Below are 27,009 nucleotides of genomic sequence, written 5' to 3'. Positions count from 1 at the left end.
TCTTGAGTAAGGGGACACACCTGATTACACATATAGAAGTAGGACTAGTCTAACTGCACTGTGCGCAAATGTAGGCCTGTAAGAGTGCCCATTTGGGGATCTGATACTATTTCTGATTGTCTCAACTCACCATCACTGTCGAGCTTCTCAAAGTAATTTTTTCTTTGCCTTAAGCAGCAAGTAAACAAAGTCTGTTTTTGACATCCATTGAGAATGACAATAGTTAAACAACATAGCCTATTTGAAAAATCTTTCCAGCTCTCTCCCTTTCGATAACCAATCAGCATGAAAGGGGAAAAAATCTGATCCGGTGGAAATGTCATAAAATAGGCTTACCTGATTACTTCTTATCCCTTGCGCTGTGTCTGTCTGTCCAGGGCTCAATGGCATGGGAAACTCCAAGGATCCAGAATATTTTATACAATGTTGCAAGTTTGCTAGCATGAGCTTCTGGCCAGACCAAATTAATGCAATAGTTGATACAATGCTTGAAGTTCCTTGCAGACAGGCCATGCGTAGCCAGTGTGATTTATCAGGATATTTTCTACCCGCAGGTTGCAAAGTTTTTATTTGTTGGCTTTATGTAAGCAATTTTTACATATTGGCAATGGCAGTAGAAGTTACTTTTAGATTTGTATCATTTTCATTTAGATAGAATTTTGATTAAACCACATGACATTGATTTTGAGATATGAAGACTTTATTGTAAATTAAATGAAACTGTTACACCAAATGTGCATATGAATAATCAAAACTGGCACGCAGATAAGTAGAAATGTACGATAACGTTGCACTCCAAATGGAAAAGGTTGACGACCGCTGGTGTAGCCTATTACCGGCTGCTTCAGGATCAGAACGGCAGAATCTGCTAAGGCCAGCGGCAGCGGGCAGCGGGAGGAGGAGGGTCGGGAACAGGTTTTTTTCTTCTGGTTAGGCTATATTGATCTCTGGCTCCCTCTTTAGTAGTTTGTGTGTCTTCATTTTTAATCACAGTGCTTAAAGCATCAGACAAGCTCAGTAGCCTACATATAGTTGATTTTATTCAAACATAGGGTGTTTCAATAATGGAAAAATACACGTTTTAAAATTTAGACCAATTGATTGAAAGACTGGACGACTCTTGGTCGACCAAGATGTTTTTTTGTCGGGGACAGCCCTAAAAGACAGCCAACTTTTCTATAGCCTACTCAAGGGAGAGCAAAACATAGCTAGACTGTTGTTTTACTGTTAAACTCGATGCTGCTATTGTTTTTAATTTCGTAAAGCAGCTTGTGTTTCTTAAGCAGGCAAAGGGTAGCTAACTAGAAGGCTGGTGGTGACTGGTTAGCTACGGGGAAGCAAGAAAGTCGTCTGGAAAACTGTGACAAAACTGGTGAAGATGGTTGCTGTGTGTGGAGTGGACTATCCTGACTTAATGAAGATTTAATTGAAATTCAATCTGAAACTTAAAAAACTGTAGGCCTAACTCTAGTTCTTGATTAGCAGGCTGCTCAGTCGTCTTCTCTACTCATAGCTTCAGTCTGTGCTAATTAACGGTGGGCTCTTGTGTGCAGTCACTCCTTCTTCGTTTCCTCTCCATCCTTCCTTCCTCTCTCCATCCTTCCCTTCCTCTCTCCATCCTTCCTTGCTCTCTCCATCCTTCCTCCCTCTCTCCATCCTTCCCTTCCTCTCTCCATCCTTCCTTCCTCTCTCCATCCTTCCTTCCTCTCTCCATCCTTCCTTCCTCTCTCCATCCTTCCCTTCCTCTCTCCATCCTTCCCTTCCTCTCTCTATCCTTCCTTCCTCTCTCCATCCTTCCCTTCCTTCTCCATCCATCCCTTCCTCTCTCCATCCTTCCCTTACTCTCTCCATCCTTCCTTCCTCTCTCCATCCTTCCCTTCCTCTCTCCATCTTTCCCTTCCTCCCTCCATCCTTCCCTTCCTCTCTCCATCCATCCTTCTCTCCCCCTTCCTCTCTCCATCCTTCCCTCCTTCTCTCCATCCTTCCCTTCCTCTCTCATCATCCTTCTCTCCCTCCTTCCTCTCTCCATTCTTCCCTTCCTCTCTCCATCCTTCCCTTCCTCTCTCCATCCTTCCCTTCCTCTCTCCATCCATCCTTCTCTCCCTCCTTCCTCTCTCCATCCTTCCCTTCCCCCCTTCTCTCAATCCTTCCTTTCTTCCTCACGTTGTCCCTCTCCTTCCTTTTTAAAATATTATTTTATTTAACTTTTTTTGACTCCTTCTGATATGTGTGTGGACGCGCGTGTGTGTGTGTGTGTGTGTGTGTGTGTGTGTGCGCGCTGCTCTAGACTGCCTCACAGGGGGCTGGGACAGCTCAGTGTTGCCTTTAGTGCGTAAGAATATTAGACTGATTAGCAACACAAAGAGGGCCTTTGTCGCCTGCTGCCCACACTGTCACTCCAACACCGGCTTAATGAGCCGAAGACGCTCCAGCCCACTCCACAATGCTAAGGAAACAGCCTGGATTTGGGGGGCTTAGGCGTTACCGCAATGTATCGATATGTCCCTCCGATTAATTGAGCGCATCCCTTTGAAGGTCTTGGGATACTGCCTGCGATGTTGGATGTGTAATGCGTAGCCACACTGGTAATGACTTTATGGATGGTCGTGTAGCCACACTGGTAATGACTTTATGGATGGTTGATTCCATCTGGTCCTAGACGTTTGTTAAGTCTCCCCTCTGGAGTTTGGCTACAGGTTGTACTGGCACTGGGTACCAGTCTTTGGCATGACACAGAGTTGCAGGGAGTGGCATGATGGCACAAACAGACTGGTGCCCAGGCTAGCTGAGGTTCTGTTAGAGATTAGTAATGCTGAGCGATTAGTGCTTTTTCATGTCAGTTCGGTTTCGGTTTGATTATTAAAAAATAATCATGGTTTTCGATTTTGGGTTAGGGTTGTTTTGTTTGTTTTTTAACATGAAATGGACTATGCTAGTGACTGCCCATTACTGCTTATCACTTATTAACCATAATTTATTCACATTACTTTAAGAAAATATTTATTTTATTTGATGACTTTATTATTTCATTCCAAGTCATCATCTCATCTCTATAGAGCTGCTGCCTATGCTGTCTGACAAAAATCACTATTTTAGTAGTTCTTCAAAGTAAATAAGGCATACTTCTGTGACCAACTATCAATCATTTAGATCATGTATTTTTAGATAGAGATACCTCGCAAAGCAACAGCTGCTCAATATAGCACCTCACGATCCTACGTTCTCTCTCTTCCGTAGCAGTTGTAAAAGAAACACAGACCGGACAAGTAGATGCGCAATGGATTATGGTCATTGTAGTTAATTACCACGTTTTATGCGCTAAAGGATGTAGAATATTGGCCTGTTGGAAACTACAACTCCCGACTACATCGCACAGTTCAGGCTGGATCTGATGTATCTCTAGAGAAATCATGCTATGTGCGTATTGAGCTCACAGAAAAAAAACGAACTAAATGGAATTCAAATTGGACTAGAGATTAGAGGCACTGTTCAATCAAACCCGGCTAACCAGATTTTGGGGAAAAGTCTTAACACATTATTTGTCTTCTGCCTTGGACTGTCCACTCACTGTACATTTGGTTTCATTGAAGTTCATCGTATTCATGTGTTATCTTGGTTACTGGTTTTGTTTACAGTAAATAGCGGTTTTATTAAAATCGTTAGAAAGTTGCGGTTGCAGTGGGCTTTTTCAATCAGGTTCAGCTTGCTTGCAGATTGAACAAATGTAGCACCAAATATTAGTGTGGTACAGTACACAATCATCTACTGTAATGATTACCCGGGGGGATGATCATTGAAGGGAAATTGTCTCTACATACCAGAATTGATCCGTACAGTTGCGGCTTAAGCCAATAAAGCTTCAAAAGGAATTATGTTTAAAAATAGTGTAGGTACATGTTTGAGAATAAAACAGTTTTTTTCTCAGTGACCTGTATTTTGACAGGGTTTCTGTTCTGCACTGATTTTTTGATAATTGTGTATTTTGAATCTATGCCCATACTGACTACCACCTCAATGCCCTATTTACCCTTCATTAGTTTGACCCTCACTGAATATGACACAATTTACATTTCCCCAGTCTATTTATATAATCTAGTCCAATCTACCACACCCTGTTATTGAGGAGCAATCATCTAGTCCAATCTCAATACTTTGTTATATACCCTTTGTTGGCAATGACACAGGTCAAACGTTTTCTGTAAGTCTTCACAAGGTTTTCACACACTGTTGCTGGTATTTTGGCCCATTCCTCCATGCAGATCTCCTCTAGAGCAGTGATGTTTTGGGGCTGTCGCTGGGCAACACAGACTTTCAACTCCCTCGAAAGATTTTCTATGGGGTTGAGATCTGGAGACTGGCTAGGCCACTCCAGGACCTTGAAATGCTTCTTACGAAGCCACTCCTTCGTTGCCCGGGCGGTGTGTTTGGGATCATTGTCATGCTGAAAGACCCAGCCACGTTTCATCTTCAATGCCCTTGCTGATGGAAGGAGGTTTTCACTCAAAATCTCACGATACATGGCCCCATTCATTCTTTCCTTTACACGGATCAGTCGTCCTGGTCCCTTTGCAGAAAAACAGCCCCAAAGCATGATGTTTCCACCCCCATGCTTCACAGTAGGTATGGTGTTCTTTGGATGCAACTCAGATTTCTTCAAATCTCTAGAGAAATCATGCTATGTGCGTATTGAGCTCACAGAAAAAAAACGAACTAAATGGAATTCAAATTGGACTAGAGATTAGAGGCACTGTTCAATCAAACCCGGCTAACCAGATTTTTGGGAAAAGTCTTAACACATTATTTGTCTTCTGCCTTGGACTGTCCACTCACTGTACATTTGGTTTCATTGAAATTCATCGTATTCATGTGTTATCTTGGTTACTGGTTTTGTTTACAGTAAATAGCGGTTTTATTAAAATCGTTAGAAAGTTGCGGTTGCAGTGGGCTTTTTCAATCAGGTTCAGCTTACATTTACATTTACATTTTAGTCATTTAGCAGACGCTCTTATCCAGAGCGACTTACAGGAGCAATTAGGGTTAAGTGCCTTGCTCAAGGGCACATTAACGTCATTTAGCAGACGCTCTTAGCCAGAGCGACTCACAAATTGGTGCGTTCACCCTATAGCCAGTGGGATAACCACTTTACAATTTGGGGGGGGGGTTAGAAGGATTACTTTATCCTATCCCAGGTATTCCTTAAAGAGGTGGGGTTTCAAATGTCTCCGGAAGGTGGTGAGTGACTCCGCTGTCCTGGCGTCGTGAGGGAGCTTGTTCCACCATTGGGGTGCCAGAGCAGCGAACAGTTTTGACTGGGCTGAGCGGGAGCTATGCTTCCGCAGAGGAAGGGGAGCCAGCAGGCCGGAGGTGGATGAACGCAATGCCCTCGTTTTGGGTGTAGGGACTGATCAGAGCCTGAAGGTACAGAGGTGCCGTTCCCCTCACTGCTCCATAGGCAAGCATCATGGTCTTGTAGCGGATGCGAGCTTCAACTGGAAGCCAGTGGAGTGTGCGGAGGAGGGGGGTGACGTGAGAGAACTTGGGAAGGTTGAACACCAGACGGGCTGCGGCATTCTGGATGAGTTGTAGGGGTTTAATGGCACAGGCAGGGAGGCCAGCCAACAGCGAATTGCAGTAGTCCAGACGGGAGATGACAAGTGCCTGGATTAGGACCTGTGCCGCTTCCTGTGTAAGGCAGGGTCGTACTCTCCGAATGTTGTAGAGCATGAACCTGCAGGAGCGGGTCACCGCCTTGATGTTGGCGGAGAACGACAGGGTGTTGTCCAGGGTCACGCCTAGGCTCTTCGCACTCTGGGAGGAGGACACAGCGGAGTTGTCAACCGTGATGGCGAGATCACGGAACGGGCAGTCCTTCCCCGGGAGGAAGAGCAGCTCCGTCTTGCCAGGGTTCAGCTTGAGGTGGTGATCCGTCATCCATACTGATATGTCTGCCAGACATGCAGAGATGCGATTCGCCACCTGGTTATCAGAAGGGGGAAAGGAGAAGATTAGTTGTGTATCGTCAGCGTAGCAATGATAGGAAAGGCCATGTGAGGATATGACAGAGCCAAGTGACTTGGTGTATAGGGAGAAAAGGAGAGGGCCTAGAACTGAGCCCTGGGGGACACCAGTGGTGAGAGCACGTGGTTCGGAGACAGCTTCTCGCCACGCCACTTGGTAGGAGCGACCGGTCAGGTAGGACGCAATCCAGGAGTGAGCCGCGCCGGAGATGCCCAGCTCGGAGAGGGTGGAGGGGAGGATCTGATGGTTCACAGTATCAAAGGCAGCAGACAGGTCTAGAAGGACAAGAGCAGAGGAGAGAGAGTTAGCTTTAGCAGTGCGGAGAGTCTCCGTGACACAGAGAAGAGCAGTCTCAGTTGAATGACCAGTCCTGAAACCTGATTGGTTTGGATCAAGAAGGTCATTCTGAGAGAGATAGCAAGAGAGTTGGCTAAAGACGGCACGCTCAATAGTTTTGGAAAGAAAAGAAAGAAGGGATACTGGTCTGTAGTTGTTGACATCAGTGGGGTCGAGTGTTGGTTTTTTGAGAAGGGGAGCAACTCTCGCTCTCTTGAAGACGGAAGGGACATGGCCAGCGGTCAAGGATGAGTTGATCAGCGAGGTGAGGTAGGGGAGAAGGTCACCGGAGATGGTCTGGAGAAGGGAGGAGGGGATGGGGTCAAGCGGGCAGGTTGTTGGGCGGCCTGCAGTCACAAGTCGCAGGATTTTATCTGGAGAGAGAGGGGAGAAAGAAGTCAAAGCATAGGGTAGGGCAGTGTGAGCAGGACCAGCAGTGTCATTAGACTTAACAAACGAGGATCGGATGTCGTCAACCTTCTTTTCAAAGTGGTTGACGAAGTCATCCACAGAGAGAGAGGAGGGGGGGAGGATTCAGGAGGGAGGAAAATGTGGCAAAGAGCTTCCTAGGGTTAGAGGCAGATGCTTGGAATTTAGAGTGGTAGAAGGTGGCCTTAGCAGCAGAAACAGATGAAGAAAATGTAGAGAGGAGGGAGTGAAAAGATGCCAGGTCGGCAGGGAGTTTAGTTTTCTTCCATTTCCGCTCCGCTGCCCGGAGCTCTGTTCTGTGAGCTCGCAATGAGTCATCAAGCCACGGAGCTGGAGGGGGAGGACCGAGCCGGCCGGGAGGATAGGGGACACAGAGAGTCAAAGGATGCAGAAAGGGGAGGAGAGGAGGGTTGAGGAGGCAGAATCAGGAGATTGGAGGGAGAAGGATTGAGCAGAGGGAAGAGATGATAGGATGGAAGAGGAGAGAGTAGTGGGAGAGAGAGAGCGAAGGTTGCGGCGGCGCATTACCATCTGTGTAGGGGCAGAGTGAGTAGTGTGGGAGGAGAGCGAGAGAGAAAAGGAAACAAAGTAGTGGTCGGAGACATGGAGGGGAGTTGCAGTGAGATTAGTAGAGGAGCAGCATCTAGTGAAGATGAGGTCAAGCGTATTGCCTGCCTTGTGAGTAGGGGGACGGTGAGAGGGTGAGGTCAAAAGAGGAGAGGAGTGGAAAGAAGGAGGCAGAGAGAAATGAGTCAAATGTGGACATAGGGAGGTTGAAATCCCCCAAAACTGTGAGGGGTGAGCCATCCTCAGGGAAGGAACTTATCAAGGCGTCAAGCTCATTGATGAACTCTCCAAGGGAACCTGGAGGGCGATAGATGACAAGGATATTAAGCTTAAATGGGCTAGTGACTGTGACAGCATGGAATTCAAATGAGGAGATAGACAGATGGGTTAGGGGAAAAAACTGAGAATGTCCACTTGGGAGAGATGAGGATTCCTGTACCACCACCCCTCTGACCAGATGCTCTCGGGGTATGCGAGAACACATGGTCAGACGAGGAGAGAGCAGTAGGAGTAGCAGTGTTTTCAGTGGTGATCCATGTTTCCGTCAGCGCCAGGAAGTCGAGGGACTGGAGGTTGGCATAGGCTGGGATGAAGTCAGCTTTGTTGGCAGCAGAACGGCAGTTCCAGAGGCTGCCCGCGACCTGGAACTCCACGTGGGTGGTGCGTGCAGGGACCACCAGGTTAGAGAGGCAGCAGCCACGCGGTGTGGTGCGTTTGTGTAGCCTGTGCAGAGAGGAGAGAACAGGGATAGGCAGAGGCATAGTTGACAGGCTGTAGCAAATGGCTACAAAAATGCAGAGGAGATCGGAATGAAATGAGCTAAGCATCTGGGAGAGGAGAGAGCAGGGCCTCCCTCACCAAAAACTTCTACCTCAGAAACTAAAATTGTTTCACTGAACCACCCGAACAAAAACTCTCCCAACTTCCACCTTTAGAAATCAGAATTGTTGTGAACCACAGCGGTTCAATGTTTAAAGGAATAGACTCAACCCACTTTATTCAGCTAGCTAACTATGACACCATAGCTAACTAGCAAGCTAGCATCCAATAACAATAACACACCGTTTAGCACCAACACTTGGTCACAACAAACCACCAATAGTGTGATAACACACTAAACAGATCATTCGTGTCTGTGTCAAGTTCCTTTCATGACGCAGCAATGATTAGACGTTGGCTAGCTAGGACAAGTATATTGTATTTAGCTACTACCGTACAGTTAGCTGGTCGTGTTGGGTAGCTAGCAATGGCCACTGTGTTGACTTTGTTTGAAGAACGGCTAGCTAGCTAGATTCGTGCTACACCCGGCACACAATGGCTACTGTGTTGACTCTGACTCTGTTCGAAAAACAGCTAGTTAGCTCGCTCCGTGCTACAGCCGGCACGGCCGAAGACACTGCCAAGACACAGTAACTACCCACAACAACCCACGATGCCTAGCTATGACGCCGTAGCTAACTAGCAAGCTAGCATCCATTAACACACAATTTAGCACCAATACTTGGTTACAACAAACTGCCAAGAGTGTGTTAGCACACTAAACAGATAATTCATGTCCGTGTCTAGTTCCTTTCATAACGCATAACGCAGCAAAAAATTAAACGTTGGCTAGCAGCACATTAACATTGGAAACAGCTCTCCAGCGTTGCTAATCGTTACCAGTAGCTACCCGCTAGCTAGCTAGCCTCGTGCTTCGATACTAACCTACAATTACCTACGGAAACCTACAATAACAACAATACTAACCTATAATAAATACAATACCTAACTACAGCTAACTACCTACCTACGATCTAATACATGGTTAAGCTTTACTCAACACCATATGAGAAGCTTACCTCCTGCTTACCTCCAGCTAGAGAAAAACACAACCTCTCCCGACAACCGACAACCTCAGACATTGTTGTCTTGCTTGCAGATTGAACAAATGTAGCACCAAAGATTAGTATGGTACAGTACACAATCATCTACTGTAATGATTACCCGGGGGGATGATCATTGAAGGGAAATTGTCTCTACATACCAGAATTGATCCGTACAGTTGCGGCTTAAGCCAATAAAGCTTCAAAAGGAATTATGTTTAAAAATAGTGTAGGTACATGTTTGAGAATAAAACCGTTTTTTTCTCAGTGACCTGTATTTTGACCGGGTTTCTGTTCTGCACTGATTTTTTGATAATTGTGTATTTTGAATCTATGCCCATACTGACCACCACCTCAATGCCCTATTTACCCTTCATTAGTTTGACCCTCACTGAATATGACACAATTTACATTTCCCCGTCTATTTATATCATCTAGTCCAATCTACCACACCCTGTTATTGAGGAGCAATCATCTAGTCCAATCTACCACACCCTGTTATTGAGGAGCAATCATCTAGTCCAATCTACCACACCCTGTTATTGAGGAGCAATCATCTAGTCCAATCTACCACACCCTGTTATTGAGGAGCAATCATCTAGTCCAATCTACCACACCCTGTTATTGAGGAGCAATCATCTAGTCCAATCTACCACACCCTGTTATTGAGGAGCAATCATCTAGTCCAATCTACCACACCCTGTTATTGAGGAGCAATCATCTAGTCCAATCTACCACACCCTGTTATTGAGGAGCAATCATCTAGTCCAATCTACCACACCCTGTTATTGAGGAGCAATCATCTAGTCCAATCTACCACACCCTGTTATTGAGGAGCAATCATCTAGTCCAATCTACCACACCCTGTTATTGAGGAGCAATCATCTAGTCCAATCTACCACACCCTGTTATTGAGGAGAAATCATCTAGTCCAATCTACCACACCCTGTTATTGAGGAGCAATCATCTAGTCCAATCTACCACACCCTGTTATTGAGGAGCGATCATCTAGTCCAATCTACCACACCCTGTTATTGAGGAGCGATCATCTAGTCCAATCTACCACACCCTGTTATTGAGGAGCGATCATCTAGTCCAATCTACCACACCCTGTTATTGAGGAGCGATCATCTAGTCCAATCTACCACACACTGTTATTGAGGAGCGATCATCTAGTCCAATCTACCACACCCTGTTATTGAGGAGCGATCATCTAGTCCAATCTACCACACCCTGTTATTGAGGAGCGATCATCTAGTCCAATCTACCACACCCTGTTATTGAGGAGCGATCATCTGGTCCAATCTACCACACCCTGTTATTGAGGAGCAATCATCTGGTCCAATCTACCACACCCTGTTATTGAGGAGCAATCATCTAGTCCAATCTACCACACCCTGTTATTGAGGAGCAATCATCTAGTCCAATCTTCCACACCCTGTTATTGAGGAGCAATCATCTAGTCCAATCTACCACACCCTGTTATTGAGGAGCAATCATCTGGTCCAATCTACCACACCCTGTTATTGAGGAGCAATCATCTAGTCCAATCTACCACACCCTGTTATTGAGGAGCAATCATCTAGTCCAATCTACCACACCCTGTTATTGAGGAGCAATCATCTAGTCCAATATACCACACCCTGTTATTGAGGAGCAATCATCTAGTCCAATCTACCACACCCTGTTATTGAGGAGCAATCATCTAGTCCAATCTACCACACCCTGTTATTGAGGAGCGATCATCTAGTCCAATCTACCACACCCTGTTATTGAGGAGAAACTCGTGGAAAAAGATACAGGAAATTGGAGCTAAAGGGGGGTGAGATTAAGACTGCATCCCAAATGGCACCCTATTCCCTACATAATGAACTAAGTAGTGCACTTTATAGGAAATAGGGTGCCATTTGGGACAGACTAAAAATAGCTATTTTCCACATCCATGCCCCGGAGCTGGCCTCCCCACTCCGACAGTGACAGTGTCCCTGCTCCAGTCTTATCCTCCCTGTCAGGCTTATGCATCCTAATGACCATGCTCCCAGTGCCCTTTAGTCCAAGTGCTTTTATCTCACTGACACATCTCATAGCTCCTGACACGGCGCTGTCACAGAGGGTCGAGACTTTCAAAATCCCACTTAAGGAAGGACACGAAGAAACAGAGAAAAGCATGGCCGAGTGCGTGTCCGAGTGCGTGTCCGATTGAGCGCATCCCTTTGAAGGTCTTGGGATACTGCCTGCGATGTTGGTTGTGTAGCATGTAGCCACACTGGTAATGACTTTATGGATGGTTGTGGACAGCTCTACATTCACCCAGTAGAGCTGTCCAGTTTTGAGCCAACTGGAGGGTCGTCACTATCTGGTCAAATTGAAAAGTTGGAAGCCCCGCCTAGTTCTACAATTTATCTTCTTAAAATCTGATTTTAAACATAACCCTATCCTTAACCCCACTGCTAACATTATGCCTAACCCTAACCTTAAATTAAGATTTTCTTTTTAAAGCATATTTTTGTTTTCATTCATTTTTATTAGCCTATTTTGACGTTGCAGCTTGGCCGATAGTGGGAACCCAACTGGAGACCTGTAACCTTGTTGTGTATGGATTATAACTTGCATAGCCACCAGTGCTGTGCTGCTTGGGAGAGTAATGGAGTGCAGTTCACAGCTGTCGGGGAGTTATTAGAGAGCAATGTGGGAAATAGTATTCTAGTGTGTTCCTCCAGTGGAATGCAGGGGGGAGATAAGCAAAGAGCACATTTAGATAGCCATGGTTGAACATTGTTGTTTGTAATACTCAGTCTTAATGATTCCCACATCTCTGAAGCTGTGAATATATTCGTTCTGAATAATGGTGGGTTTTGTTGTTCGTGTTAAGTTGGCTTTTTAACCTCTGGCTTCAATTTGATATTGTTTAAAGCCTTGAATAGACTCAGGCTGTGTCGTTTCAAGCAGCACTCCCACTGTTGTTTTCCAAACAGGATGCATGCAGCACATTGCTTAACCCCACGGCTAAGTATTTATAGCTTTTGGAGACGATTATTGACCAAATACTTATTTTCCACCATAATTTGCAAATAAATTCATAAAAAATCCTACAATGTGATTTTCTGGATTTTTTTTCCTCAATTTGTCTGTCATAGTTGACGTGTACTTATGATGAAAATTACAGGCCTCTCTCATCTTGTTAAGTGGGAGAACTTGCACAATTGGTGGCTGACTAAATACTTTCCCCCCCCCCCCCACTGTATATAAATTAGGATACAACAAGACAGTGTCCAAGTTCTACAATTCTCCGTTAGAATGCCCTGCTTTTATTTCGTCACACTCACAACCGTTTTCTGTAATTAGCTGGCCATTAACTTAATAATAACAATAATATGCCATTTAGCAGACGCTTTTATCCAAAGCGACTTACAGTCATGCGTGCATACATTTTTGTGTATGGGTGGTCCCGGGGATCGAACCCACTACCTTGGCGTTACAAGTGCCGTGCTCTACCAGCTGAGCTACAGAGGACCACAACTTGTAAATAATGATCTTGTTGTGAGTTTATTTTCCTGTAATAATGAATACAAATTAGCTAAAGTTAAGACGTTGTCAGCTATGATATGGTCATTATTTGAACTGGCTAGCCAGCTAATTTAACGTTAGCTAGCTAGCTAGCTAACAAGCTAGAAACAAACCAAAACATTGTTTAGAAAGTTGCTTTTAGTTGCCTGGTTTGCTAGATTGACATATACTAAATTCATTTTTAAACGGATGGGTTTATTGGTGTTAAAATACACTGCTGATGTCATGCAGCCTGTCGTTTTTTGTGTTTATACTTTTTCACAACGACAAGTTTGATGTCGGACGACAATAGAATGTTAATGACAGTGCGACAACTGTATACAGACATGTCAATAGACGTAGTATAAACCAGCCTTTAGTCTTGAAATCTTTGGTTGTTTAATACACTACCGTACTCACTCTGTTTAGCACATGACCTCACATGTGAATCCTTAAAGAGATGGGTGGGGCTAAGGCTTAAGAGGGTGTGAACGATGCGGATTTGGTGTAGACAAAGAAGAGCTCTCCAGTAGGTGTACCAAAACATTCAATGGCCATTTTCTCAAAAATGAGGTTACAAGTTTATCAACTTTCAAAGCAGAATTACTTTCCCATTGTTCCTCAACTGTAGTGTATAATATACCATTTTTTTTACCTCTGAGTCTCTACTTTTATCCAATGTAAGAAAAAAACACCACTGTAAATGTTGCTACATAAGATCGAGCCGGTCGGTCACATATAACCAGAGCTTTTCTGTCATTTCTCTTCAGTCACAAGCACCCCAGTGCTTTTAGGCACACACCTGGTAATCACAACATTGTAAATAAATTAGGTGTTGCGGCGTCATGTTTATTTGTTGTCTAACCCATATTTATACACCATAGGCATTCTATCCTGCCACCAAGGGAATCAACGTGAAGTATGGAGACACACTTGCTGCTCGATGTGTCTTTACCGGGGAAGGGAGGACCACCAAAACATATATCGGGTGAGTTCCGGGTGCTCTCCCCTTGATTTAACTACTTTTTTTAATCAACAATGTTACTCTTACCTGTAATTAAAGTACCTCCCACTCAGACACTGTAGCTCCTGAGTAATTTAACGACCCCCCCATTTTTCTTATCCCCCCTGTAGAGTAAATGGTTTGTTTTTAGAGGAGTATCATGGTACTGTATAGGCTGTTTGCATGGGAGCGAGCTGCCTGAGAGTCCTTGTTTGCCCGCCTCAGAGCCGCTCCTTGAGTCTTCCACCGTCGTGTTTGCATGGTGTTGGGTTCTGAGCTGTACATCACTGGGCTGTGTGACAGGCAGCTGGGACTTTCTGCCTGCTTCCCACTGAGCCAGTGCTCTATCCTTTATCTATCTATCTATCCATCCATCCCCTCTCCTCTCCTCCTATATCTTCTCCTACGTCTCCTGTCCCTGGTCGCTGGCTGCCTGATGTCCCATGTACGTCTGTCAGGAGCTGGGGGAGCGTGTGTGCTCTGAGGAGGGAAGAAGCATCAGAGAGACTGCCTGTTCCCACATGTCTCCTGGGAACCGTGCATTTTTCATGATTTCCTGTTTGAGTGATCCCTCTGTGTGTCTGAGAGTGTGTATGTTAGTGTGTGTGTGTGTGTGACTGTCTGTGTGTGGTTGTGTGTCTGCTGCGTCATTACTGTTGCCATGGCGAGGGAGAGAGGGAGGGAGTGTGCGATGGCAGCAGTGGCGGAGTGTGACCCCCCCCCTCGGACAGAGACGTGATTAAAATGGCTTCCAAGAGGGGAAAAAACTAAACAAGAGAGGTGCCTTGTAAAGCTGATTGCTTTAGCTCACTGATTAAAATGAGAAATTAAAAGAAATTACAGCCAGGCTGGAGAGCGTCCATGCAGAGTGGTTGTGGACTTATGGGGGATTGAATCAAGCAGGTGTGTTTTGTTTTCAGTGTGTGTTACCCCCTCTCCACGTTGACTTCAGTCAACCTCAGTCATGTGAATCTCTGAGCCTTGGCGATTGTTGACATGCCGCCATTTTGTCTTGTTGACGACGCACAACAGCACAACAAACATTCCCACTGTATAATGTGTACTATTTTATGTGAAAAAATATAAAATAATAATGGCTTTTGACTCCGCCGCCGTTTTGTCTCGTTGACATGCTCTTCTTCCACAGAGGCACCTCTGATGACGAGATGTGCAACTTCTACATGATGTACTACATGGAGAGCAGGCACGCAGCACCCTTCCAGGAGTGCATGGAGGACGGCTCCAAGGAGCTGTTCCAGAACATTCCACCCGAGGCCAACGTGCCCATCACGGTTCCTCCAGAGATGATGATGCACCACATGATGCAATCTGCAGGAGCCCAAGCTACCCCAGGTAGTCAACTCCTCATATATCTAGTCAAATACAGGAATATGTCTCCTCAACAGGTTAAATGTGGATTTCACTGGTAGAAACGTTGGCTATTTTATCAGTAAACCCCAATATTTATTGTATATAAACTGAGATATAAATCCCAACAGTATTGTATATAAACTGAGATGTAAATCCCAACAGTATTGTACAGTGAGGGAAAAAAGTATTTGATCCCATGCTGATTTTGTACGTTTGCCCACTGACAAAGACATGATCAGTCTATAATTTTAATGGTAGGTTGATTTGAACAGTGAGAGACAGAATAACAACAAAAAAATCCAGAAAAACGCATGTCAAAAATGTTATAAATTGATTTGCATTTTAATGAGGGAAATAAGTATTTGATCCCTCTGCAAAACATGACTTAGTACTTGGTGTTAAAACCCTTGTTGGCAATCATAGAGGTTAGATGTTTCTTGTAGTTGGCCACCAAGTTTGCACACATCTCAGGAGGGATTTTGTCCCACTCCTCTTTGCAGATCTTCTCCAAGTCATTAAGGTTTCGAGGCTGACGTTTGGCAACTCGAACCTTCAGCTCCCTCCACAGATTTTCTATTGGATTAAGGTCTGGAGACTGGCTAGGCCACTCCAAGACCTTAATGTGCTTCTTCTTGAGCCACTCCTTTGTTGCCTTGACCGTGTGTTTTGGGTCATTGTCATGCTGGAATACCCATCCACGACCCATTTTTAATGCCCTGGCTGAGGGAAGGAGGTTCTCACCCAAGATTTGACGCTACATGGCCCCGTCCATCGTCCCATTGATGCGGTGAAGTTGTCCTGTCCCCTTAGCAGAAAAACACCCCCAAAGCATAATGTTTCCACCTCCATGTTTGACGGTGGGGATGGTGTTCTTGAGGTCATAAGCAGCATTCTTCCTCCTCCAAACACAGCGAGTTGAGTTGATGCCAAAGAGCTCGATTTTGGTCTCATCTGACCACAACGCTTTCACCCAGTTCTCCTCTGAATCATTCAGATTATCATTTAAATCCCAACAGTATTGTATATAAACTGAGATATAAATCCCAACAGTATTGTATATAAACTGAGATATAAATTCCATTAGTATTGTATATAAACTGAGATATCGTAGTTTGTTTGGGTCATACTCTGTCCTTTTAATGAGTCTTTAAAGCTACAGTCAGGGATTTGTTTTTCAGCCGAAAAATGCAGCCCTGCCACTTGTTTGGGTAAAATGTTATGACTCGAAACGACCATTGAACAGATTTTGCAGATACCAGATTGTACTTATGAAAGGTCTCTCCATTTTGGCTCTGATTTGCATTTCTTCCCTCAAAGAGCATCAAGATGACATGGCGCTGCTGCAGCCCAAGCGCGAGGAGGAGGAAGTTCTGGATCAGGGTGAGTTAGCATGGAGAATAATAATAATAATAATAATAATAATAATATGCCATTTAGCAGACGCTTTTATCCAAAGCGACTTACAGTCATGCGTGCATACATTTTTGTGTGTGGGTGGTCCCGGGGATCGAACCCACTACCTTGGCGTTACAAGCGCCGTGCTCTACCAGCTGAGCTACAGAGGACCACAATAAGAAATCAATAAGAAATCATATTATTATAATCAGACTCTGTATACATCCCAAATGGCATCCTATTCCCATTATAGTGCACTACTTTTGACCAGGGCTGTAGTGAAAAGTAGTGCACTATAATGGGAATAGTGTGCCATTTGGGACTCAGCCAGTGTTTTCTAGACGACCTCTCCTAGAGCTGACACACAACACAGCAAAGCACTTTCTTCTAGGACGGTTTTTACAGAAATACCCCCGTTTTCTACAGCAACACCATTGTTTTCTACAGCAACACCACCGTTTTCTACAGCAATACCACCGTTTTCTACAGCAATACCATTGTTTTCTACAGTAATACCACAGTTTTCTACAGCAATACCACCGTTGTCTACAGCAATACCACCGTTTTCTACAGCAATACCACCGTTTTCTACAGCAATACCATTGTTTTCTACAGCAATACCACCGTTTTCTACAGAAATACCACCGTTTTCTACAGTAATACCACCGTTTTCTACAGCAATACCATTGTTTTCTACAGCAATACCACCGTTTTCAACAGCAACACCACCATTTTCAACAGCAACACCACCGTTTTCTACAGCAATACCACCGTTTTCTACAGTAATACCATTGTTTTCAACAGCAATACCATTGTTTTCAACAGCAATACCATCGTTTTCTACAGAAATACCACCGTTTTCTACAGCAATACCATTGTTTTCTACAGCAATACCACCGTTTTCTACAGCAATACCATTGTTTTCTACAGCAATACCACCGGTTTCTACAGCAATACCACAGTTTTCTACAGCAATACCACCGTTTTCTACAGCAATACCACCGTTTTCTACAGCAATACCATTGTTTTCTACAGCAATACCACCGTTTTCAACAGCAACACCACCGTTTTCAACAGCAACACCACCGTTTTCTACAGTAATACCACCGTTTTCTACAGTAATACCACCGTTTTCTACAGCAATACCATTGTTTTCTACAGCAATACCACCGTTTTCAACAGCAACACCACCGTTTTCAACAGCAACACCACCGTTTTCTACAGTAATACCACCGTTTTCTACAGTAATACCACCGTTTTCTACAGTAATACCACCGTTTTCTACAGCAATACCATTGTTTTCTACAGCAACACCACCGTTTTCAACAGCAACACCACCGTTTTCTACAGTAATACCACTGTTTTCTACAGTAATACCACCGTTTTCTACAGTAATACCACCGTTTTCTACAGTAATACCACCGTTTTCTACAGTAATACCACCGTTTTCTACAGTAATACCACCGTTTTCTACAGCAATACCATTGTTTTCTACAGCAATACCACCGTTTTCAACAGCAATACCACCGTTTTCAACAGCAACACCACTGTTTTCTACAGTAATACCACCGTTTTCTACAGTAATACCACCGTTTTCTGCAGTAATACCACCGTTTTCTACAGTAATACCACCGTTTTCTACAGTAATACCACTGTTTTCTACAGTAATACCACCGTTTTCTACAGTAAAACCACAGTTTTCTACAGTAATACCACCGTTTTCTACAGTAATACCACAGTTTTCTACAGTAATACCATTGTTTTCTACAGCAATACCACCGTTTTCAACAGCAACACCACCGTTTTCAACAGCAACACCACCGTTTTCTACAGTAATACCACAGTTTTCTACAGTAATACCACCATTTTCAACAGCAATACCACCATTTTCAACAGCAACACCACCGTTTTCAACAGCAACACCACCGTTTTCTACAGTAATACCACCGTTTTCTACAGTAATACCACCGTTTTCTACAGCAATACCATTGTTTTCTACAGCAATACCACCGTTTTCAACAGCAACACCACCGTTTTCAACAGCAACACCACCGTTTTCTACAGTAATACCACCGTTTTCTACAGTAATACCACCGTTTTCTACAGTAATACCACTGTTTTCTACAGTAATACCACCGTTTTCTACAGTAATACCACAGTTTTCTACAGTAATACCACCGTTTTCTACAGTAATACCACTGTTTTCTACAGTAATACCACCGTTTTCTACAGTAATACCACTGTTTTCTACAACAACCATTTATGCTGTATTTTCTGTTTATCTGATATCATTTTATGTTATTTTGGTGTTTTCATATTCCATTGGTCAGTGCAACATGCACTCACAATTGATTGGTTGGTCTTTCTACAACTGTTTTAACCAATCGCATCATGTTAATTTGCATATTCTTTGTGATTGTTCCCTGAGGTCATTTTGAAATGTTTCAAAGCCTCACTTCTTCTTAATTCTGTAAAAACCCTGAAGAAGGCCGAAAGCCGAAATGCCTTGGTTCTACTTTTTGCAATAAAGAATAATTTTTATTTAATTCCATTTGTCCTCCAAGTGTTGATGAATCTTCTCTCTACCTCGGTTTTCTCATCAATTCATGCACCTTGGTTGGAAAGTGAGGTAGTGGCAGTGATCCCTTCCATTTCTGTTTGTAATGAAAGAAAGTCTTAATTCGGTCCTAATATGTCTCCGGAAGTCCTAATCCGTCTGTGGAAGAGTGATGAGAGTGTACGCGATGATGAAGTTGATGATGGTGATGGTGATGAAGATGATGGTGATGAAGATGATGAAGATGATGATGGTGATGAAGATGGTGGTGATGATGGTGATGAAGACGATGGTGATGAAGATGATGGTGATGAAGATGATGGTGATGAAGATGATGGTGATGAAGATGACGGTGATGATGGTGATGATGATGGTGATGAAGATGAAGGTGTTGAAGATGATGAGGATGATGATGATGATAATGATGGAAAGGATACTAATGCAATGGCATGAGGGAATATTACGGCAATGAAACCCGTGTGACAAAATGAGGGGGCGGCTGTGCAAAATAATCAGTCGGGAAAGCAAAAATAGTTAAGATCTCAGAGACCGTGCTGTATAATAAGTATGGTTCCAGGGCATTATCATTCCAAAAGCATTAGCTCTCTGCCGTACTGTAGATCTAGGAGATGAGTCAGAGTTCTCTTGTTCTCTCCCAAACCACCGTGTCTTTGTGTGCCAGTAGGTGTGAGAATGTTGAAGGTAGCTATGAGCGCACTGTGCCCGACAACGACAGGGGATTGGCTCATCCAAGCCCCCCGTTGCCATGGAAATGCTAACCTCATCTCACACCTTGTTCGAGGCTGTTAGAAGCTGTGTCTCACTCCCTCCCTTTGAATCCATTGTTCTATCTCTTCCCTCCTGGCTCCTAAGGCAACAACACAGGGGAATATTTAAACACAGCAGATTTGCAAAAATATAGGTAGTGTTCGAGGTGGCCATTTTGATCACGATGTTTGGTTTGCGTGCACACGTGTCGTTGTTAACCTTTCTGAGAGAGAAAGGTGAGGAACGGCTGGAGTAAAGAAGACAATGCGTGTCATAACCTGTCTGTAGAGTAGGTGGATGAAGGGGATGGGAGAAGATGGAGGGAGGGGAGAAGATGGAGGGAGGGGAGAAGATGGAGGGAGGGGAGAAGATGGAGGGAGGGGAGATAATGGAGGGAGGGGAGAAGATGGAGGGAGGGGAGAAGATGGAGGGAGGGGAGAAGATGGAGGGAGGGGAGAAGATGGAGGGAGGGGAGGGGAGATGATGGAGGGAGGGGAGAAGATGGAGGGAGGGGAGATAATGGAGGGAGGGAGAAGATGGAGGGAGGGGAGAAAATGGAGGGAGGGGAGATGAGAAGATGGAGGGAGGGGAGAAGATGGAGGGAGGGGAGATGAGAAGATGGAGGGAGGGGAGATGAGAAGATGGAGGGAGGGGAGAAGATGGAGGGAGGGGAGAAGATGGAGGGAGGGGAGAAGATGGAGGGAGGGGAGATGAGAAGATGGAGGGAGGGAAGAAGATGGAGGGAGGGGAGAAGATGGAGGGAGGGGAGATGAGATGATGGAGGGAGGGGAGATGATGGAGGGAGGGGAGAAAATGGAGGGAGGGGAGAAGATGGAGGGAGGGGAGAAGATGGAGGGAGGGGAGAAGATGGAGGGAGGGGAGAAGATGGAGGGAGGGGAGAAGATGGAGGGAGGGGAGAAGATGGAGGGAGGGGAGATGATGGAGGGAGGGGAGAAGATGGAGGGAGGGGAGAAGATGGAGGGAGGGGAGAAGATGGAGGGAGGGGAGAAGATGGAGGGAGGGGAGATGATGGAGGGAGGGGAGAAGATGGAGGGAGGGGAGAAGATGGAGGGAGGGGAGATGAGAAGATGGAGGGAGGGGAGAAGATGGAGGGAGGGGAGAAGATGGGAGGGAGGGGAGAAGATGGAGGGAGGGGAGATGATGGAGGGAGGGGAGAAGATGGAGGGAGGGGAGAAGATGGAGGGAGGGGAGATGATGGAGGGAGGGGGAGAAGATGGAGGGAGGGGAGAAGATGGAGGGAGGGGAGATGATGGAGGGAGAAGATGGAGGGAGGGGGAGAAGATGGAGGGAGGGGAGAAGATGGAGGGAGGGGAGAAGATGGAGGGAGGGGAGATGAGATGATGGAGGGAGGGGAGATGATGGAGGGAGGGGAGAAAATGGAGGGAGGGGAGAAGATGGAGGGAGGGGGAGATGAGAAGATGGAGGGAGGGGAGATGAGGGAGAAGATGGAGGGAGGGGAGAAGATGGAGGGAGGGGAGATGATGGAGGGAGGGGAGAAGATGGAGGGAGGGGGAGATGATGGAGGGAGGGGAGAAGATGGAGGGAGGGGAGAAGATGGAGGGAGGGGAGATGATGGAGGGAGGGGAGAAGATGGAGGGAGGGGAGGAGATGATGGAGGGAGGGGAGAAGATGGAGGGAGGGGAGAAGATGGAGGGAGGGGAGAAGATGGAGGGAGGGGAGAAGATGGAGGGAGGGGAGATGAGATGATGGAGGGAGGGGAGATGATGGAGGGAGGGGAGATGATGGAGGGAGGGGAGAAGATGGAGGGAGGGGAGATGAAGGAGGGGAGAAGATGGAGGGAGGGGAGAAGATGGAGGGAGGGGAGATGAGATGATGGAGGGAGGGGAGAAGATGGAGGGAGGGGAGAAGATGGAGGGAGGGGAGATGAGATGATGGAGGGAGGGGAGATGATGGAGGGAGGGGAGATGATGGAGGGAGGGGAGAAGATGGAGGGAGGGTAATGATGGAGGGAGGGGAGAAAATGGAGGGAGGGGAGAAGATGGAGGGAGGGGAGATGAGAAGATGGAGGGAGGGGAGATGATGGAGGGAGGGGAGAAGATAGAGGGAGGGGAGATGAGAAGATGGAGGGAGGGGAGAAGATGGAGGGAGGGGAGATGATGGAGGGAGGGGAGATGATGGAGGGAGGGGAGAAGAGAAGATGGGAGGGTGCCCAAGCGATTTGCTTTGATCTCACACCTGGGCTGCTATTCAATGTGTGCATCCCAAATGGCACCCTATTCCCTATATAGTGCACCCGGAGGCGGAGGCAGTCTCATGATCCTGGGCCCTTTTATCCTGGCATTCCCTGCTGAGATTTCATTTCACGATGGCGGGCTAGAACAGGATACAGAGTACATTGCATATTCACGAATCAGCATAACCAGACAAGCAAAGCAAGCAAGAAAGCGTAATGTTGTGGAGTCACACAGAGGTACTTGTCCTTCATCTACCAAAGCAAGGACTACTACATGAACTCCCTGGGGGTACTGTGAGCCTGGTTCTGGTTAACAATCAGGGGTTCTGGACAGGTTTTTCAGACCATGAATTAAAATGTGCCTACGTCAAAACAATAGAGGAGAATCTTTGAACAGTTAGACAAAATGAATGCTTCAGTACACCAGTGGTCATACAGACTAGTGTGAGGATCGGAAGTGACAATGTTTTGTCAAGCCATATCTCCAATAATCACGGCAGGCTAAAATGACAGGGTTATAACGATTGATAAAGCTATATTTTGGTTGGTTATATTGATAATGTGTTATGATGTTATTGAAATGGTCAGATCTGGCACTTTGTTCTGCTATCATCAGAGCGACATCAGAGCTAACGATCTATCATGGGACCAAACGAGCAGAGCAGACAATCAAACCACTGAGCGACGTGTTGTAAATTGGCATCAGTTGACTGGCAGACAGTCCCATTATCATTAAGGGGCTCATGTGTCGGCTTTACCAGTTCCTTGGTGGGGGGGGGAACCGGCTTGCCTTGCCTTGATACTCTTATTAAATGAGTTGTGACTGAACGAGCGCCGAGCGCTGAGGTGGCCAATCGCCAGCTTGTCGGGTATTTAAGATGCCAGATTGCCTCGGCACCGTCCTAGGAGATTCCAGTCTCCATTAGCGACAACATGGCACCTTTCTTTCTTCCTCTCCGGCAGAACGCATCGTTTCCTTCCCAAGAGCGGGCCCATAATGACATCATGCTGTACACAAGGTCACGCTATGAGCCCCGGTTGGAGAGAGAGAGAGAGAGAGAGAGAGAGAGAGAGAGAGAGAGAGAGCAGGCCAACTATTAGGCAAGCCAGCTCTGAAACATGAGTTGATACTGTGTGCCAGTACACTCAGCATTCCTGATGAGTGAATTCTTGGGTTAGAAATGTAGCCAGGATATCTAAGACATCTTGGATAGATGATCTGCTCGAATGCCATGGGGGCATTTGTGATCCTAGAGGCCCGAAGGGAAATAATGTACTTTTTATTTATATAGAGCTTTTCTAAGACTCAAAGATGCTTAAAATGAAGTCTGGTTGTCTTAATCTGTTGTTCTATTACATATTTCGAAGGGTAAACTGACTGAAAAAAAATGAAAATTGTAGCCTAGTTGTTGTGCAAGCTGTTTTTCCCAACAACTACCCATCCCTCCCCTCACACCTCCCTGTGTGATGCTAACATCCCTCCCCTCACACCTCCCTGTGTGATGCTAACATCCCTCCCCTCACACCTCCCTGTTTTTTTAAATTTTTTAATATCACCTTTATTTAACCAGGTAAGCCAGTTGAGAACAAGTTCTCATTTACAACTGCGACCTGGCCAAGATAAAGCAAAGCAGTGCGATAAAAACAACAACACAGAGTTACATATGGGGTAAACAAAACATAAAGTCAAAAATACAAACAGAAAATATATATACAGTGTGTGCGAATGTAGTAAGTTATGGAGGTAAGGCAATAAATAGGCCATAGTGCAAAATAGATAACATTTCGTATTAACGCTGGAATGATAGATGTGCAAAAGATGATGTGCAAATAGAGATACTGGGGTGCAAATTAGCAAAATAAATAACAATATGTTGATGAGGTAGTTGGATGGACTAATTACATATGGGCTGTGTACAGGTGCAGTGATCGGTAAGCTGCTCTGACAACTGACGCCTAAAGTTAGTGAGGGAGATAAGAGTCTCCAGCTTCAGAGATTTTTGCAGTTTGTTCCAGTCATTGGCAGCAGAGAACTGGAAGGAATGGCGGCCAAAGGAGGTGTTGGCTTTGGGGATGACCAGTGAGATATACCTGCTGGAGCGCAGACTACGGGTGGGTGTTGCTATGGTGACCAGTGAGCTAAGGTAAGACGGGTATTTGCCTAGCAGTGATTTATAGATGACCTGGAGCCAGTGGGTTTGGCGACGAATATGTGTTTACGAGTTTACAGTCTAACCAGACACCTAGGTATTTGTAGTTGTCCACATACTCTAGGTCAGACCCGCAGAGAGTAGTGATTCTAGTTGGGTAGGCGGGTGCAAGCAGCGTTCGGTTGAAGAGCATGCATTTAGTTTGACTAGTGTTTAAGAGCAGTTGGAGGCTACGGAAGGAGTGTTGTATGGCGTTGAAGCTCGTTTGGAGGTTTGTTAACACAGTGTCCAATGAAGGGCCAGATGAAAAAAATGGTGTCGTCTGCATAGAGGTGGATCCAAGCTTCACCAGCAGCAAGAGTGACATCATTGATATACACAGAGAATAGAGTCGGCCCGAGAATTGAACCCTGTGGCACCCCCATAGAGACGGCCAGAGGTCCAGACAACAGGCCCTCCGATTTGACACATTGAACTCTATCTGAGAAGTAGTTGGTGAACCAGGCGAGGCAGTCATTAGAGAAACCAAGGCTATTTAGTCTGCCAATAAGAATGCGGTGGTTGACAGAGTCGAAAGCCTTGGCCAGGTCGATGAAGACGGCTGCGCAGTACTGTCTTTTATCGATCGCGGTTATAATATCATTTAGGACCTTGAGCGTGGCTGAGGTGCACCCATGACCAGCTCGGACACCGGATTGCATAGCGGAGAAGGTACGGTGGGATTCGAAATGGTCGGTGATCTGTTTGTTAACTTGGCTTTCAAATACTTTCGAAAGGCAGGGCAGGATGGATATAGGTCTGTAACAGTTTGGATCTAGAGTGTCACCCCCTTTGAAGAGGGGGATGACCGCGGCAGCTTTCCAATCTCTGGGGATCTCAGACGTTACGAAAGAGAGGTTGAACAGGCTAGAAATAGGGGTAACGACAATTTCGACAGCTAATTTTAGAAAGAAAGGGTCCAGATTGTCTAGCCCAGCTGATTTGTAGGGGTCCAGATTTTTCAGCTCTTTCAGAACATCAGCTGTCTGAATTTGTGTGAAGGAGAAGCGGGGGGGGCATGGGCAAGTTGCAGCGGAGGGTGCAGAGCTGGTGGCCGGGGTAGGGGTAGCCAGGTGGAAAGCATGGCCAGCCGTAGCAAAATGCTTGTTGAAATTCTCGATTATTGTAGATTTATCGATGGTGACAGTGTTTCCTAGCCTCAGTGCAGTGGGCAGTTGGGAGGAGGTACTCTTATTTTCCATGGACTTTACAGTGTCCCAAAACTTTTTGGAGTTAGTGCTACAGGATGCAAATTTCTGTTTGAAAAAGCTAGCCTTTGCTTTCCTAACTGATTGTCTATATTGGTTCCTGACTTCCCTGAAAAGTTGCAGCATATCGCGGGGGCTGTTCGATGCTAATGCAGTACGCCACAGGATGTTTTTGTGCTGGTCAAGGCAGTCAAGTCTGAGGAGAACCAGGGGCTATACCTGTGTGATGCTAACATCCCTCCCCTCACACCTCCCTGTGTGATGCTAACATCCCTCCCCTCACACCTCCCTGTGTGACGCTAACATCCTTCCCCTCACATCTCCCTGTGTGATGCTAACATCCCTCCCTTCACACCTCCCTGTGTGACGCTAACATCCCTCCTCTCACACCTCCCTGTGTGACGCTAACATCCTTCCCCTCACACCTCCCTGTGTGACGCTAACATCCCTCCCCTCACACCTCCCTGTGTGACGCTAACATCCCTCCCCTCACACCTCCCTGCGTGATGCTAACATCCTTCCCCTCACACCTCCCTGTGTGATGCTAACATCCCTCCCCTCACACCTCACTGTGTGATGCTAACATCCTTCCCCTCACACCTCCCTGTGTGACGCTAACATCCTTCCCCTCACACCTCCCCGTGTGACGCTAACATCCTTCCCCTCACACCTCCCTGTGTGATGCTAACATCCTTCCCCTCACACCTCCCTGTGTGACACTAACATCCTTCCCCTCACACCTCCCTGTGTGACGCTAACATCCTTCCCCTCACACCTCCCTGTGTGATGCTAACATCCTTCCCCTCACACCTCCCTGTGTGATGCTAACATCCCTCCCCTCACACCTCCCTGTGTGACGCTAACATCCCTCCCCTCACACCTCCCTGTGTGATGCTAACATCCCTCCCCTCACACCTCCCTGTGTGATGCTAACATCCTTCCCCTCACACCTCCCTGTGTGATGCTAACATCCCTCCCCTCACACCTCCCTGTGTGATGCTAACATCCCTCCCCTCACACCTCCCTGTGTGATGCTAACATCCCTCCCCTCACACCTCCCTGTGTGATGCTAACATCCTTCCCCTCACACCTCCCTGTGTGACGCTAACATCCCTCCCCTCACACCTCCCTGTGTGATGCTAACATCCCTCCCCTCACACCTCCCTGTGTGATGCTAACATCCTTCCCCTCACACCTCCCTGTGTGACGCTAACATCCCTCCCCTCACACCTCCCTGTGTGATGCTAACATCCTTCCCCTCACACCTCCCTGTGTGACGCTAATTGTTTAGCCATTGAAACAACAGCCCGGGCAAATCATCTACTAACTGGAATATATTAATGAATACAGAGCCGATGCCAGTAGCTCAGATATGACCTTGCCAATACAAAGAGGTGCTATATGCGATATTCTAAGAATGTTAACATAAACTGTATAGAGATTGACTATGACTATAGCTACAGTAGGGTGTAATCACTGAGCTCTGCTCTGTTCCGTATGTTGGGGGAAAGTTGTACTGTTTGAACAGCCTGTGTGCAAACAGTC

The 27,009-nt window shown here is 46.0% G+C and overlaps 1 protein-coding gene across 4 annotated transcripts in view; it reads left to right on the top strand.

Moving 5' to 3' along the window:
• The window catches only part of pam (peptidylglycine alpha-amidating monooxygenase), a 125,467-nt gene that overhangs the window by 52,828 nt on the left and 45,630 nt on the right, over positions 1 to 27,009 (top strand). For all 4 annotated transcript variants that reach the window (XM_041897385.1, XM_041897381.1, XM_041897386.1 and 1 more), the window contains 3 exons: positions 13,643 to 13,746; positions 14,909 to 15,114; positions 16,450 to 16,512. In XM_041897385.1, coding sequence (XP_041753319.1) covers positions 13,643 to 13,746; positions 14,909 to 15,114; positions 16,450 to 16,512 — 373 coding nt within the window. The remainder of the gene's footprint in view (positions 1 to 13,642; positions 13,747 to 14,908; positions 15,115 to 16,449; positions 16,513 to 27,009) is intronic.

This window comes from Coregonus clupeaformis, chromosome 15, assembly GCF_020615455.1.
Source record: "Coregonus clupeaformis isolate EN_2021a chromosome 15, ASM2061545v1, whole genome shotgun sequence".
NCBI classification, from domain to species: Eukaryota; Metazoa; Chordata; class Actinopteri; order Salmoniformes; family Salmonidae; genus Coregonus; species Coregonus clupeaformis.
The sequence above is the reverse complement of the archived record's forward strand: the minus strand, read 5'-3'. Positions and strand labels throughout refer to the sequence as shown.